This window comes from Octodon degus, unplaced genomic scaffold, assembly GCF_000260255.1.
Source record: "Octodon degus isolate 3935 unplaced genomic scaffold, OctDeg1.0 scaffold00049, whole genome shotgun sequence".
NCBI classification, from domain to species: Eukaryota; Metazoa; Chordata; class Mammalia; order Rodentia; family Octodontidae; genus Octodon; species Octodon degus.
Window position 1 is genome coordinate 10350949 of NW_004524625.1, and position 16230 is coordinate 10367178.

Below are 16230 nucleotides of genomic sequence, written 5' to 3' on the forward strand. Positions count from 1 at the left end.
TATGGATATTTCTGAAAACCTTTTGTGTGTATGTGTGTGTGTGTGAGTGTGTATCAAATTTACTTTGAGATTTTGCAATAAAATTATTTTTACACTCAAGGATAAAAGAATATTCTCCAAGCTTTTGTGAGAAAATACAAGTTCTTTTGTGTTTTATGTTTGGGCCAGAAGTTATGTATTCTATTCCAGATCCTACAGAGAACAAACTCATTTTTGAAATCAGTTGCACAGAAATGCTTGAGAAACAACGGTGCAGCCTCCAGCCAGTTGTGATCTGCCAAGCTGAAGAGCAAGAAAGAAGTGAAAACAAAATGATAATTGCAAATACTTATGTTGTTCCTAAAGGGTAACTTTCTAGCTAACAAAAAGTGTGACGCTAGTGACGACACAGCCTAAGCGCATCCTGCCCTTCACGAGAACGTGGGAAGCAGGCTCGGAGCGTAGCTCTGAGCCCGCCCTCCTTGCTCCTCTATTCTTGTTCCATTGAGTCACCTTCTCCAAGTCTGGGTGGTGTAATCTTTTCTCCCCAATAGCATTCGTGTTGTTTTTTAAACATAAGACAGATCACATAATTTTCCTGTGTGGTCCTTTTCTTTAATTTTTAGTATATTTCTCTGCAGCAAAATGCATTTCTTAGTACATGTTTGCAGCCCATAATATTTAGTTTCTTTCTTTTTTTAAAAAATGTATTTGGTGCAGGGTCTCACTATGCAGCTTAGAGTCATAGTGATGCTCCTGCTTTCAGCTTCCCCAGAGCTGGGATTACAGGCACATGCCACCATGCCCAGACTTGATGGCTGGCTCAGAGTGCTGGAGGGCGGGGGTTGGTGGAGCATGTGGTGCTGAGGATCGAACCCTTATACCTGAGCTCAACTTTATAGATTCAAAGGGCATTAATTTTCCTAACATGATTTAAGTATATCCTCTTGAATGGCAGGCCAGTACTCCACTGTGCATAAATACTGTATTTCCTTCATGGTTGATTTGTCAGTGGACATATAGCCCACTTCCAAGATGGGTCAAACTATTGTGAATACTGCTTCTATACACTATGTACTCAGCACTGGGAACCGTGTATTCAGCACTTCTGGGGAGATACCTAGCAGGGGAATAACAGGGTCAAATGGATCTTCAGTTTTAGCTTTTGTTTCTTGAATTTCCTTACTGGTTTTCATAGTGGTTGTATTAGTTTATATTCTCAGCAAGAACATAGAAGAGTCCTTTTTTCTACAGAGCCTCCTAAGCACTTGATATTATTAGATTTCTTGATGATGTTATTATTAGAGTTCTATCTGGAGCAAAACAGAACATTAGTCTTGCCTTAATTTGCATTTATTTAATGGCCAGTGATGCTAAGCATTTCTTTAGGCATCTTTTGGCCTTTTGGGTCTAATTGTTCCCCCTGCCCATTGTTTGGTTGTCTTTTTCTCTGAGGTATCTGGTTACCTTGAGTTTTTATGTTATAGATACCTTAGTCACTTTCCTCACTGCTGAGACAAAACACCCCACACTCAAAGTTAAAAGAGGAAAGGTTTACTCCTGCTCACAGATTTATTTCAGCCTCCTTTCATGGAGGCTTCAGTCCAGAGTCAGCTGGCCCTGAGACAAGCAGGCATGGCAGAAGGGCACCACAGAGGAGCAACAGTCCGTGGTGCAGCAGGCCAGGCGGAGGCAGCGGGGCAGCAGAGCAGCTTTCTGTATCCCTTCAGATTCTATCAGACCACTTGCCTTGTGGGAGGTGCCACCCACACCAGGAGGGGTGCCCTTAACCCAGTGTCATGTTCTCAATCCCAGCATCACACGCCCTCATACAGCCACCTCCAAGTCCCCACATGGAGGCAGCGAGATACAAGTCAGGCGCTAGACATTAGGCCTCAGAGATGCAATCGCTGGCATTTTTCAAATCCTGCAGGTTGCCTTTACATTCTGTTTTGTTGTCTCTTGCCATACAGAGGCTTTTTAATTTGATCTGCTCCTTTCTGCTGCTTCTCAGCACTATTTCTTGTGCATCCAGGGTTCTACTCAGAAAGTCTTTGTCTATGCCTCTGACTTCAAGAGTTTTGTCTATTTTATTTTCTGTCAAGTTAAGCATTTTTGTGTTCCTCTTTGCTTCTTGAGTTATTTTGATTGTAGGTTAGCACACAGAGAAAGATAGGAGTCTAGATTTAATCTTCCACATGTGGATAGCCAGTTTTCCTAGCACCACTTATTGAAGAGGCTGTCTTTCCTCCAGTGTATGTCTTTGGCCCCAGTGTCAAAGATCAAATAATTCAATTTTCTTGGCATTGTTTCTGCATCCCCTGTTCTGTTTCCTTGATCTCCCTGTCTGTTTTTATGTCAGTGTGACAATTCTTTCTTTGTTTATCACAGCAGCTTTGTTGTGTTAGTGACAGGGACGTCTCCAGCTTTGCTTATTACCCTCAATTGCTTTCACTATTCAGGGTCTCTTCTGGATTAGGATTGTTTTCTCCAGTTCTGTTAAGAATGTTTTTGGTATTTTGATTAGGATAGCATTAAATCTGCATATCAATGTTGGAAATATGGGCTTCGTAACTATATTCGTTTTGTCTGTCTAGGAACATGGGCTATCTTTCCTTTTCTGACATTGTCTTTGAATTCCTTCTTTAGAGTGCTACAGTTTTTGTTGTAGAGGTCTTTCATTTCCTTAGTTAGGTTAATTCTCAAGTATTTAATTTTTCTTGATGTTGTTGTGAATGGTATTGCACTTTTCAACGCGGTCCCAATGTACCTAACAAAAACATCTACTTTATCGTTACCTCCAAAGTCCCATATCATCTGGCCCTGCCTTTTTATCGATCATATGTTCTATATGTTCCCATCAGCTCCTCTCTTTTCAGCCGTGGTAGGCTTCTCCACACTCCTGGAGCACACTGTTCTTATTTGTCTCTCAGGAATGTTCCCTCATCTTCCCATCACTGCTTTCTTCTAATTCTTTAGGTCTTAGCTCCAGTGGTCATTTCCAGTGTACTCCACATCATGTCATTCTCATCCACAGTCACTGCCTACACATCATCTTATTTGTTTTCTTTGTGTCACTTAATACTTAACTTAGATATATCTTTCTATATACACCTATCTATCTATATTGATATCTATGCCTCTTAGTATTTTGTATTTAACATTCTAAAGTGTAAATGGCATGAGGGTAGAGACTTGAGCCATCTGTTCACCACCGTGTTTCTGCTGCTCACAATCATGCTTAATATATGGTAGAAACAGAATATCCAGTGAATGAGTAAACAAGTGAATCGGTGAAAGAGAAATGACAAGTTGGGTGTTCAGTTTATAGTATGTATGTCAGGCAAGCTAGTGGTCTGCAGTTTGGGCAGAATACAGCAGAAGTAGACTTCTGACTGATACGGTCACATCTCTTTAGCGAAGAGTATGATTGAATTGATGAGTATCAGAGTCTTAGTTTAGAGCCTTCCTTGGACTAGAAATCTTCCTTGTGCCTTTGTTTAGCTTATATGTTTTGATCAACCTAACTCTACGGAAGCAGAAAGACACTAGGGTATACCAAGCTGGGGGTAAGTGAACATGATTTCTAACACTGGGTATATATAATCTTAGCCTATAATTTTGTCCCTCATTTTTATAATGACATTTACTGCACAGAGACATTTCCCATAGCTTGGGAAATAAAATGTCCATATCTTAAAAGAGGAGTTTACTTTGTACCCACAGGTTTTAAAATTTCAATTCTAACGCTTCATTTGCATATCCTAAGATAATTTAGCAAAATGGCGAGGATGTGTTGTTTTCACATCTTCTGAATACTAGGGAAGAATTAATTGGCTGGGAACCACCATTGAAGGTGATATGCAAAAGAGGTGCTGCGCACAGGTGATCCTTATTGACTGCTGTGCTCTATAATTGCTACTTTCTTTTTCTAGATAAAAGATAATGAGCATTAGCTTAGAAGGACAGAAAGAATACTGAACAGCAGTTATTGAAAAGCAGTTCTCATCTGACACTGGGACTAGGAAAAAACTAGCAAATCATTCTGGGCATTGTGCATCTTGCCCATCAGATGGAGGAAGATTAGACTCTAGATTTATTTACAGCCCTTCCAACTCTGAGGCTCTGTAACTCCTGAGCCAAAAACTATCTCAGCATCAGTGTTTTCCAAAGACTGAAAACTGATTTACAAGAAACTCAGTTAGCACGCTACTAACAGAAAGTTATTGAATACTTTCATCTGTGCTTTTTCTTTAAATCAATGGAAAAATATCTCTCAAGTAGTGACAAATAGATTAGGTCATTAGAGCATTATTTTCATCAAAATTGCTTAAAACTTTTACTACAGATCCATATGTCATAAAAGTGTGAGAATGTCAGAGAAATAGAGAAACACTTCTTGCAACAGAGGAAGGTATGATCTCGTCCACAAAGGCTGCCATGTGATGTAATTTTATGGGATGCTAGAAAGTTTCCATTTCATAAAAGGGGAATCCATAGTTGTAAGTAATATGTAAAGTGTACATTGTCCATATGTGACTTTTGATTGCAGTGGTTTATAATTATTACTTTTTTATTCCAGATCAAAACAAACAAACTAATGAACATAATTTTAGAGACAAAAGCCTTAGAGCCCCAAGGTCCAGCATTAGAGATTCATTCCTTAACTTACTACTGTAGGAAAATGCAAAGTAGGCCTTAAACATGAGCTACGGTACAACTTAGGATAATAATAAGTTTATATGTTTTATAAAATGACACAGTATTTACATATATTATCATATGAAAATCTGACATCTGAGAGGACAGCAGAGGTCAGAGTGTGGTGAGAGGGTGTTTATGCGTGTGTGCACTGCTTTAATTTCTTTCACAAGTTTACCAAGCAACAACCATTCAGAAGATCTGACACACAGTCATTAGTGAGACTGTCCTGTAGAGGAACAGGTGTGGGTCAGAGACAGGAAGGAGGAAACGAGGGCGTACACACTTCATTCTTTTCCCAGGATACCATCTGTGAGAGCATTCTGCATGGTCTCCAGGTTGGATGAGGAATTATGCTAATTCTAGGTACTGTAAACAGATAACATTCATTGAGTGTTTATAATGGACCAGATACTATCCTAAGGTTTTTTTTTTTTTTTTTTGATTAAAGATCTCCTTTAGTCATTATAACGACTTGTTGGGATAGATGTGATTGCTATGCTCTTGGGGAAGTTGAGGCTTGAAGAGACCAAATGACTTGCGCAGGGCCGTGAAGCCTGAAATAGAGGTAGCAATCAAGGCTGGCCTCACTGCCTTCAGAGCTCGTGGAAACTCTCAGAGCTCTTTCTAGCCAGGTTATTTCTATGAGAAGCACAGTGTTATATAGGACTTGATTTTCAGTTTGAAAGTAAAGAGAAAATTTAAATATTTTGTCCTCATCAGGATTTTAAAGCCATAGGGCAACTCAGATTTTATACTTAAAAACTGTTTCCTCAATGTCTTTGAACTTCCATTTTTACATATCTGCAATGGTAATGAAAGGCTTTCTCTCTGTGTTTCGGGAGGATTAAGTAGAGCGTGTATGTTAAACAGATAACAAAGGTCCTGATTATGAAGAGGTTTTAATAAATGTTAATTTGTTGTGGAGCCTGCATAAAATGAAATTTTCAAATTAAAGTCATCAAATATTAGCAATAGGGAAAGAGCAAAGAGATCATTGCTCCGGTAGATGAAGGTGACCATATTTACACAGTTCTTTATAGAGCCTCGAGGATTATCCATGCTGCAGCCCTCATTTTAATTGAGAGCATAAAGATCAGACATTTCCGCGCAGGAGGAGATTTATATTTGATTTATACCACAGATGCATACGTTCAGCTTCCAAATGTTCCATTTCTTGGCTAAATATATAACAAGCTACTTCAGCAAAACTGATATTAGAAAATAAATGGAAAATGCTTAATCATTTAAAAAGTTATACCAAAGACCAGAAAGGCCAAGGAACGTGCCTGGCCCAGCAGGAAGTCTTTACTTTTTAAAAGGCTGACAAATGGTTTCAATTAGAAAGGCAAGCTATGGAGGCCAAATAATCCATCTTGATCTTGTTTTTTTTTTTTTTTAACATACAAAACCACACAGAAATAAATGTACATATCTATATTTAATCACATTTTTGGTAAAAGTATTTTTCAAGGAGAAAAATCAAATAGCAGAGCAATGTGTAAAACATGAATTTAGCTTGTAAAATCAGTATCCAGCCCTACCCTTCTGTCAGCGTGCATTTGTGTAGACATTTGTAAGTATGGAGAGGGTAGACATGATTGGCTGTCCTGTGGGTTACCTCAAACTAGGGCCTTCCGGAGGGAGATTTTTGTTTTTCAATTATCTTTGCATTTCTTTTGCAAATATAGTAAGTATATATTACTTTGAGTACAGTATATATTACTTTGAAACAAAATCATTAAAAATATACATTTCTCATTCATTTTTCCATTTATTGATTAATGTATTAAATATTTAATAGTTATTGAATCCCTACTGGAGACATCTGAATGAATTAATTTGGTCTTCTCCATGGACTATTAAACTTAGCTTTTCAGAGGACTTCTGGATACATTTGGCTTTACTTGTGGGTTTGGTAATGTAATTCTCTGCTCTATTTCCATTTGGAATTAACAGAGTTTATTAATTTCAAGCCACTTCCAATTAATTTTGATCTTTTCCTTTCTACTTACCAATTGTGATCAAAGAATATGGTGAATGTTTGACTTAAAAATAATCTATTACAGTAAAAACCACATTAACCTCAATCCCCCTCCAATTCCCTTCCTTCAGTTCATGTCTGTGTGTCCTACTGTTTGTGCCCTTGGAGAAGCAGCTCTGGAAGTCCCCTTCTATGAGGGACTTCCGTTGTGCTGATCTTGCTTTCTCTGTTTCCTACATAGATTCAAAATATTTCCCTTTCATGGTCATTTTGACCTACAGGAAGAGTTCCAGAGCCAAGGAATCGGGTGCGTGGGACACACGTCATGTTTTTTATTTAACAGGAATGCCATCAATGGCTTATCAGTGAAGATAATCACAAATATGGTGCATGGTTAAATTTTTAAAAAAGATATTACAATAAAAATACATTGTCAAGAATGATGAGATAAGTGTGTTCCAAGTGAGGGAGATTTTTTAGTATCAGGGGAATAACACCAATTTGTCTTTTACTGTAATAAGATTTTAAATTTAAACACATTTCTAAGTACCCCTTATATAGTTAGCACATAATGAGAAGATGCTTTTACTTCCTAATAGAAGACAAGAACACATATTCATAACAACAAATTCTACAAATACTTGCAGCTCTCTCCTTGAGGCAGTACTATAAGTTTGAGTGATGCTTAGAAGCTTTAGTAAGTCCCCCGAATAACAGCCTAGCTCACCTGGTGTAGTCATCTTCAACGAGCATGTGCTTTGGAATTGGCGAGTACCTTCCTGGAGAGATAGGTGGCAGGGAGGTCTTGTATTCTAAAGTACCATTGTTGCCAGACAGCAGGTGGTTTTCCAGTGGTGGAGAATAAGCTATGGGACGGGGAAAAATAAAGACATGAGATGAAACCTATTATGTGGGTGATTCCGTGCACCCCGTAAGCTACAAACTGTATGCGTTGCTACATGCCCATGGCCTTCTTGTGCTGCAGGAGGCGGGAGCTGTTTGTTTACACTTTATATATACACATGTGGTGGTCTTTAGGACAGGTAAGCTGTAGGAAGCCCTGTTGGCGTAATTAGGGGAAGAGAAAAATTGGAGGAAAGACCCAGAAAACATACTTTCAGAATAATGAGTATTTTTCTATTGAAATAAGAATCTTAACTTTATAACTCCAGTGGGAGTTAGAGAGCTCCCATTCTTTTTACATAATTAATAATCAATCATCCAAAGTGAAAGCCTCCCAAGCAACAAGCTCTCATATAAGACTTTCTCTCAAGCTACACTAAACTGGCATTGTAGAAAGGACAAAACTGGCCTTTCTCTCCATTCCTCTGCCTTAATTCATCAGCTTTTCAAGCCAGCAGACACTGCCTCACTGGCCTCCAGACTCCACTCTTTCCTCCAAGACGTGATAGATTAAGTCCTCCTGAAATCCAGCCTCATAATGATGTTCTTTCATGTAAACATTCTCCATTGAACACTTTTGCACTGGCCATTGCATACACTGCCTTACTGTCCTTACAAGATTGATACATTTCAATGTCTCCCTCACTCATATCTTCTACCCTCACACAAAAGCTGAGCTTCCCAGTGTCTGCACCTTTGCTCTGCTGAAGCTACCTACAAGCGGTTTCTCCTCCCTATCTCAGAGGCTGTATCTCATAATACTTCAAGGTACCGGTCAAATGCTACCCTCTGCAGAAAGAGTTCTCAGATCTTATCAACATAGATGATTTGTCTCACTCCCTTGAGTCTCTAAAGGAAATGCAGTCTCCTGTTTCATATATACCTCTTATTCTACCAAATATCGCTGCTATTTTCTTTTTTCAGAACCAGGGATTGAACTCAGGCCCTTGCGCTTGCCAGAGAAGTGCTTATTCTACTGAGCCATCTCCCCAGCCCCTATTGCAGCTATTTATGTATCTAAGTTAACTTATTTTTTTAACCAAACTCCTACAAAAAAGGCCGGGATGGTCTCGCTCCTACATCTTACAGTACCACCTTTTAAGGCATCACATACCTATTAATGTACCCAACCCATGTTTCTCGAATGCACTAGAAAGTTCTGTTTTCTAACCTTTCTCTCTTTGACATTGATCTTATATATCCTTCATGAGGTGACTCGTAGACTCTTCGAGTTGATTTCAGTAAGTTTATCCATTTTGTCAAAATCTGAAAGTTAAAACTGCTTCCTATCTTAAGATAAGACTAATCTCACTTTGCTGTCTATGAAGAAAGAGTGAAAAAGAGGCAGACAGACAGATACACACACACACACACACACACACACACACACACAGAGAGAGAAACAGAGAGACAGAGAGACACATACACAGAGAGACAGAGACAGAGAGACACAGAGAGAGAGCGACACATACACAGAAAGACAGAGACAGAGATAGGGAGAGACAGAGACAGAGAGACAGAGAAAGAGAGAGACACAGAGAGTGGGAGAGACAGAGAGAAAGAGAAAGACAGAGAGAGACAGCAAAAGGGAGAGAAGAAAGAGGAGAGAGAAGAGAGACAGAGAGCAAGAGACAGAGAGACTGAGACAGAGACAGAGGCAAGTAATTTTATAATCATTATTAAGAAAAGCAATAGCTGATGTAGTGGCAGATAACAAAATTATTCAACCCTTAACTTTTTTCTCAAGAAAAACTTGAACCTAGGAGAGGGTAAGCCATATGCTTAGACCACAGTACTGATAAGTAGCAGGTCCTGGTGGCACCCTGGGCTCCTAGACTCCCAGCGCGACTTTCATAGTTTCCAAATGAGTGAGCTTACTTATGCTAACAGAGTCTTCATTACATTTATATATGAAGTGAATAATTTTAAAATATAGTGCCTGACAAAACCTGAGCAATGTTTCTAGCTGACCTATTAGCAGGGTAGAAAATATAGAGCTGACTGGGCCACATTTTTTGATAGTGAATACATTTATCTGGGATTATGTGAGGACTCCAGCAGAGCATTTCATTTTTGTTGTTGATTTAGAACTCACTCCCCCAGCCCACCTCTATTGTCAAGGCAACCAATTATGTTTTCTTGCTTTCCAGTGACGTACAGTTCAGGTAAAGGTGACAGCTATGCTAAAAAGTGGGGACACCAGTTCAGGGTTAACGTCAGCATCCATCCTCAGCGCGAACACGGAGCTCGCTGAGCTTTATTCTGTCAGCATCTCCTTCCCATTGTGTTACTCTATAGAGCTGAACTAGGAAGAGAGACTTCTGTGGCCTGAGAGTGATCAGGCAGGGGGGCTGGAGAAATAGTCTTTGGAATGTGTCGCCCCTGCACAGTGCGACCACAGCTACACAATGTCTGTCACTGAGCCCCTCCAGGGTGGGGGACCTGCCAACTCAACTGAGGTTTCCAGACTCAAAACACCAGGTAAGGTGCCACAAAGCAGCAGGAGAATGAAGTGAGATACCAAAGCTCCACAGGAGGGAAGCTGGAGCAGAAGACTTTGAAAGTCACTTTGCAGCATTTTGGTCACGTAGCACGCTGTTCAAAGGCGACACTAAGTGTGGTACTTACAGTGAGTGATGTCAGGTGGGCCGTAAGGGTCAGTCATATAGATAGTAGTGGGTTTGCCAACTTTTAGATAAACTACGTCAGATGTGTTCTTCAGTATGGCTACCGCCTCCTCGTGGGTCACTTCTTCTAAACTGTAGTTGTTCACCTGAAAGTAGGAAAGCCAGCATTAGAGTGACGCCTATGCGCCTGAAGAGAAATTTCAAACGGGAAGATAGCTAACATTATGATGTTGCTTAAAGAAAAAATTATAAAACATAGTTAAGGATTTATGTCACACTTGAACAGAATAGATGGAGTAAGCGTTAGCCAGAGCAGAGAAAGCAGTCAGGGTTGCTACGTAGAAACATTGTCTCTGTCCCTTTGTGTGAGGAACTGACACGTTATAATTGCAAACAGGGTGGCAGCTGCAGAAGAAGAGAGCACAAATGTCTTCCTTATTATGCTGTGGTTTGGGGTGATGAAAACATGCGACACATGTTAATTGGAGAAAATGGAAAAAAGATCAGAGAAAATAAAAATCACTCAAAACATTTCTCTTTGAATATATTTATTTATGTTTTATTTTGGAACCCGTTTTTTAAACATAGAGTGATTATTTGCCCATAACATTATTATCATTCAACAGTGTGAATTCTGTGTTCCTTAGAGCATTTGCTCTGTGACTATGACAGTGACTTAATTAACCTCTTCATAGGGCATGCTTAGTTTTTTTAAGATTTTTTGCTAATATAGGTAATGCTACAATAAATGTATGAGAACCATAACCATCACAGGCACTAACATAGCTGTATTACATGTTAAGCACTGCTGGGCTTTGTGGTCCATGCCTATAATCCCAGTACTGTGACAGTCAGAGACAGGTAGGTCACAAGTTTGAGCCCAGGCTGTGGGATCTCTTAGTGAGATCTCATCTTAAAATAGAACATTTAAAAAAATGGCTGGAATATAGCTCACTGTGAAGACCCTGAGTTCAGTTCCTAACACTGTTGAAGAAAGCCAGGGCACTATTTTACATATATTAATACAGTCAAACATTACAATGACCTATAAGGTAGCTGTGAGATAGCATTTTACAGGCCAGAGAAATGTGTGTCCAAGACACTAAGAAACTTGCTCAAAGCCACTAAGTAGTCAATGGTGAAGACTAAATTCAAAGACAGGAAGTTTGGCTCCAGACACCATACTTTTTATCTTCTTTGCTTGTAGGGCAACTTGGGACATAAAGCCAAAAGTCTGATTAAAATTTTTGAAGGCAAATTCTTTGTAGATGGCATCTCTCTCACTTAACTCTGACCATCCTGATTTTTTTAAGGTCAGGTAGAATCTGGTTCCTCTCTTCTGTCTTCAACAGCTGAGAATCTGAGGACTCGGCTGCCAGGCTCAGGCTCCCCCACCACTGGACACCATACTCTTAATCCTCATCTGTACAGCTTCTTCCAGATAAGAAAGGTCCCTCCTCTCATGAAAGCCACATTCCAACAGGAAACATTTGTTTGAGGGATGAATGAATGGGTGAGCAACAAACCCGTGCACAAAGGGAGCACACAGAGGAGCCCTAGGTATGGGGTACATGGCTGCATATTGCTGTAGCTCTTAGTAAAAGAGAAATAAAAACTATGGAACAAACATTGATCTTAATACATCATGTATTGGGGGAAATGGTGTGATGTAGTTTAACATAAATCACTTGATTTATCTCCTCCATAGCTCACTGAGGGAGGCATTCATAATTAGGTCCACTTTACAGATGAGAAATACTGATGCTCAAGAGTTGAAGTTAAAGATGTCACACAACCTTCAGATGGCAAAGCCTTAAATCAGATGACGGCTTCTGAAAGGTGAAAATGAAACTGTCCTCCACAGCTTGCTCACTTGACATCTAGGGCTCACATCCCCCTTTCTCTCGCCCTTTACGAGCACAGACCTCCATCAACGTTATAATGTAAAAGTGGCATAAATTCCCAAGTCTCACAGAAGCCTATGCAATCATCATGCCTCCGGCCTGACACAGTGCTACAGAATGTTGCCACCGCCTCATCTTCAGCCTGACACAGACAACAAAATAAATAAGCAAGTACGAAGTAGCTTAAAATATCGCATCATCTTATCAAAGCCCTCCTTATATATTTGATCATTTTAAGGCAGCAGCAATGGAACCTAAGGAATGACAGGTGACAAGCGATGGTCACATAGAATGGTTGACATATTTAAGGAAAGGAGGTGTTTGCTCTCAAAACATGGTGGCTTAAGGAGGCCCTCGAAGCTGTGACTGTGGGAATGTTTCCACTAGAAAAAAGAGAAGAGAAGCAGAATACGGAGGTGTCATATAGAGGGGAGGCCAAGCCAACAGAAAAGACTCCGAAGGCTAGAAAATAATCAGATTACATTGCAAATTGACACTACGGTGGTTTCTGAAAGGGTTCACTGTCTTCCCAGAGTGTCGAAAGCACACAGCTATTTTGATTGTCAGTGAAAGAGAATTGTGGTCAACGCTTAACAAGTTGCACCTTCTACCATTTGTAATGTAGGCAGGAAGCTAATCCAGAAAATACAACCTTTTCAGAGAGAGAGCTTTTGCTGACAGACTCTCTAGGAAGAATTTGAGGCTACAATGTGCATATTAAAGAAAAGGCAAAGGTAGGAAAAGAGGATATTAGAGGACACAATGGTGGTGCTTAGTGGTTCTACAGAAGTTTCTATTTGGTGACTGAAGAACTGAGACATTTCCAAAGATCTTAGTCGTGGGACAGGTAGTACTGGGATCTTGGCAATGCAAAGTAGTACTTAAGGTCACGTGCTTTTGTGTCCAGCACATTGGCCTTTGAACCTTGGCCACACGCTTCCTTGCTCTATGACCTTGGGAATCCTAGTTAACCTTCAAAGTCACAGTTGTGATATCTATAAAATAGGAAAGCTAACAGTCACTGCCTTGGTAGGTTGTTGATTTAAATGTGCCGGCCTAGGTGAAGTGACAGGCACATTATAGTACTTATTACTGCTAGTTCTCATTGCTATGACTATTGTCATCTTCATCTCTCCGCCCAGGAACCAGGATTTCTCTGTGCAAATTTTTGCTGATCATTTTCCTGTAAACATCTGTGAATGGATACGTTTAATTAGGGTGTTGCTGATAAGGCCTCTGTGAGGACTTAAAACAAAATCAGAATAGGATGGGATGTGGACCAAAAAGTACGCTTTTGTACTGAAGTCTGCAAAGTGGTTTTCACAAAAGTGGGTTTGTTTGGGTTAATTGTGTGTGCGCATTATCGTATGAACTCTCAAGATAAAGGACCTACAGCTGGAGATGATTGTGTGCAGAGAGAAAGGACATCGCCCTGATTGGCGAGTTGGACTTGCTATTGTTTTTCATTGTCTTTTTAAAAAAAATTCTGCATCAAGTATCTGCCTACAATGAGGCACGCTGAACAAATAAATGTCCTCGTTCCAGGAAAAAACTCCAACAAAATGATGTGCATTTGGGTGAATTGTTCTCTGTGGTGTGCATTACATGCAAGGAGACACATATATATATGTAAAGCTTGGCCATAGATCTGTAGTAGAAAAGATGACCGAGGCAAAGAAAGAGGCTGGAGGTGTGATGACGCATTCTTTTAAACAGAAGACGGGGCATGAAATTGGAGCACCATGCAGAGGAGGGCAAACCAGCGGGAGGGGGAGGTCCAAGGAGGCCGGCTCGAAGATCTGGGCTGTGTTGAGGAAGCTTAAATGAGCGTAAGCAAACATGTACGTGGCAGTGCACAGGGGCAGGTGCACGGCAGGCAAAGCAGGCCACGAAGGGGAAGAAGGGGCAGAGCGAAGACTGCGAGGTGCTTGACCTTTCGTATTCACGTGAGCATGTCAGCGGTGGGACAAACTGCGTGGGACAAACAGTGAGGTTACCGAAAACATGTACAAAGAAACGTGGAATTCTAGAGACTCTAGAAAGAAAACCATAAATGCTGTTAACATTTAGGCAAAGTGGTTGATCCCTCGATTATAAGATAAATCTGAAAGGGATCAATCCAATGTAGAAGTGCCAGAGAAATCCTGTTTCCTGAGCAGAGAGATGAAGATGTGAGAACGAACGTAAACCAAGAACAAAAATCTCTACGGGACATCGAGATGAATTGTTATAATAATATTTATTTTGTAAGAATAACTCTCAATAAATAGGAAAGAATTGGACAATGGCTTTCTCTAGACAATCAATATTTTCTTATTTTTAATCTTTCAAGCACTACACATGCATTATAACAAGCTGTTATTAGTGCAAAACTATTTTTATTTGAAAAGAACAAAATCTTTCAATAAGAAAGGAAAGTAAGGACAGTGGCCTAATTATGAGAGACAACCTCGTTAGAAACAAAAACCAGAATGAGAAAGAAGGAAGCTAAATTCCATGTACAGTGAATAGATTTAAATTTATTAGAAATAATAGCCATAATAGCCTTATGCTAAGCCTTGGCCTTCCTAGCAAAGAATGTAACCTGATGTGAAGAGAAATTTTAAATGCAGACTAAGGTCTGGTTTAGGTTCTTAGTTTCATGGTTTTGAATCAGTTAAAATATTGACTAGGAATTTATGTTATTATTGATGAAATGGAGATCATTCTGTCTTTGTTGATTTACTTGTGTTATGAGAAAAAAATGATAGCATGCGCTTGAAAATCTTTCCATAATATAAATCAATATGCACCTGCAAACGAAACGACCATGATCAGATATTGAGCTATTGCTGATCGTATTGCTAAAAATAGTTGTTTTTTTTCCTGTTTAGGACTTTTCTATGAAAATTATCAGCCTCTTCTTCCTGCAAAGCTTACTTTTGCAATGCCCCTTTCTTTCTCCAAGTCTGATTTCTTAAGGGCAGGGGCTAGCTTGCATTTGTTTTTGCATTTCCACCGACGTAATGTAAGTATCTTGGCTTTAATAAATGTTGAAATAAGCTGAAACATTTGAAAATAATGTGATTGATTCTTGATCCAATGCTGGGATTATGGGTGGTGGTGCCCTGGGCAGATGCTCTGCATTACAATGTGAGGAGGGGAGAGAGGCTAGCGAGCTGCCTAAGCTGCTGCCACTCCCTTTGCTCTTGCTCTTTGCCACCACCATGAAAAGTTGCTCCCTGCTATATGCTGCTCTGCCCTGGAGCCAGCAAGGAGTATGGACTGAAACCTCCACTAACTGTGAGCTAAATAAACCTTTCCTTCCTTCATTTTGAATGTCAGTTATTTATTCCAGCATGAGAGAAAAGTAATCAGGATAGAATTACAAGAAGTAAAAAATCTGAACTCCTATTAATTTATTATTATGCTGCTCTTTCTACATCATGTGTATGTTTTAAAATATAAGTAATATATTCATATGGCATATAATGACACGATTTATATTGTAACATACACAATATGTATATGTAATCTGTTTTACTAATAGGATGCACTCTTAAAAGATTATTTAAATGACATCCTTGTAGAGCAATTACAGAAACAGGATTATTATACTGAGTAGAAGAAAAGTAAATGAAAAGAATCAAGAAGGTTTAATCTTTAAATAAAATGTGTCAGTGCAATTGCTTTGAACTGTAACTTATTGCATTTGAAAAGTATAGAAGGAAGTTCAAGAAATAATTATCCTTATTTTTCTCTGATATTTCCAAAGTGACCCTGAATACAGGGAACTGAGTTGAAGTGTGAGATGTTGGAGTTTCTTCCAGCTCACTGCAGGAAGCTGCTGAGTGCCACTCTGCTCACTTGACAGAAGGAATGCGATGGCTGGAGCTTTCCTCAGGAGAAGCAGCAGCAGCAGTGATTAGAATTTGGTTCAGTCAAGGTAGAGCTGTGGCTTTTAAGCAGGCTGCCCAACTTTAAGAGGGCCGGCCAAATAGCTCAGCGGATTAAAGTGTCTGCAAGCAGGCGCAGGGGCCGGGATTTGATCCCTGGGCCTGCTGTGCTGGTCCCACCCCCGGAGTGGGCTGAGATGGCGATTGAGACTGGGTGTGGTGGCATGCACCTGTAATCCCAGTTCTTGGGAGGCTGT

The 16230-nt window shown here is 39.9% G+C and overlaps 1 protein-coding gene across 1 annotated transcript in view; it reads right to left on the reverse strand.

The window, feature by feature from the left end:
- Positions 1–16230, reverse strand: part of Dlg2 (discs large MAGUK scaffold protein 2) — a 1516571-nt gene that overhangs the window by 538151 nt on the left and 962190 nt on the right. The window contains exons 8-9 of the mRNA XM_004632548.2: positions 10196–10340; positions 7392–7530 (exon numbers count right to left, since the gene is read on the reverse strand). Coding sequence (XP_004632605.1) covers positions 7392–7530; positions 10196–10340 — 284 coding nt within the window. The remainder of the gene's footprint in view (positions 1–7391; positions 7531–10195; positions 10341–16230) is intronic.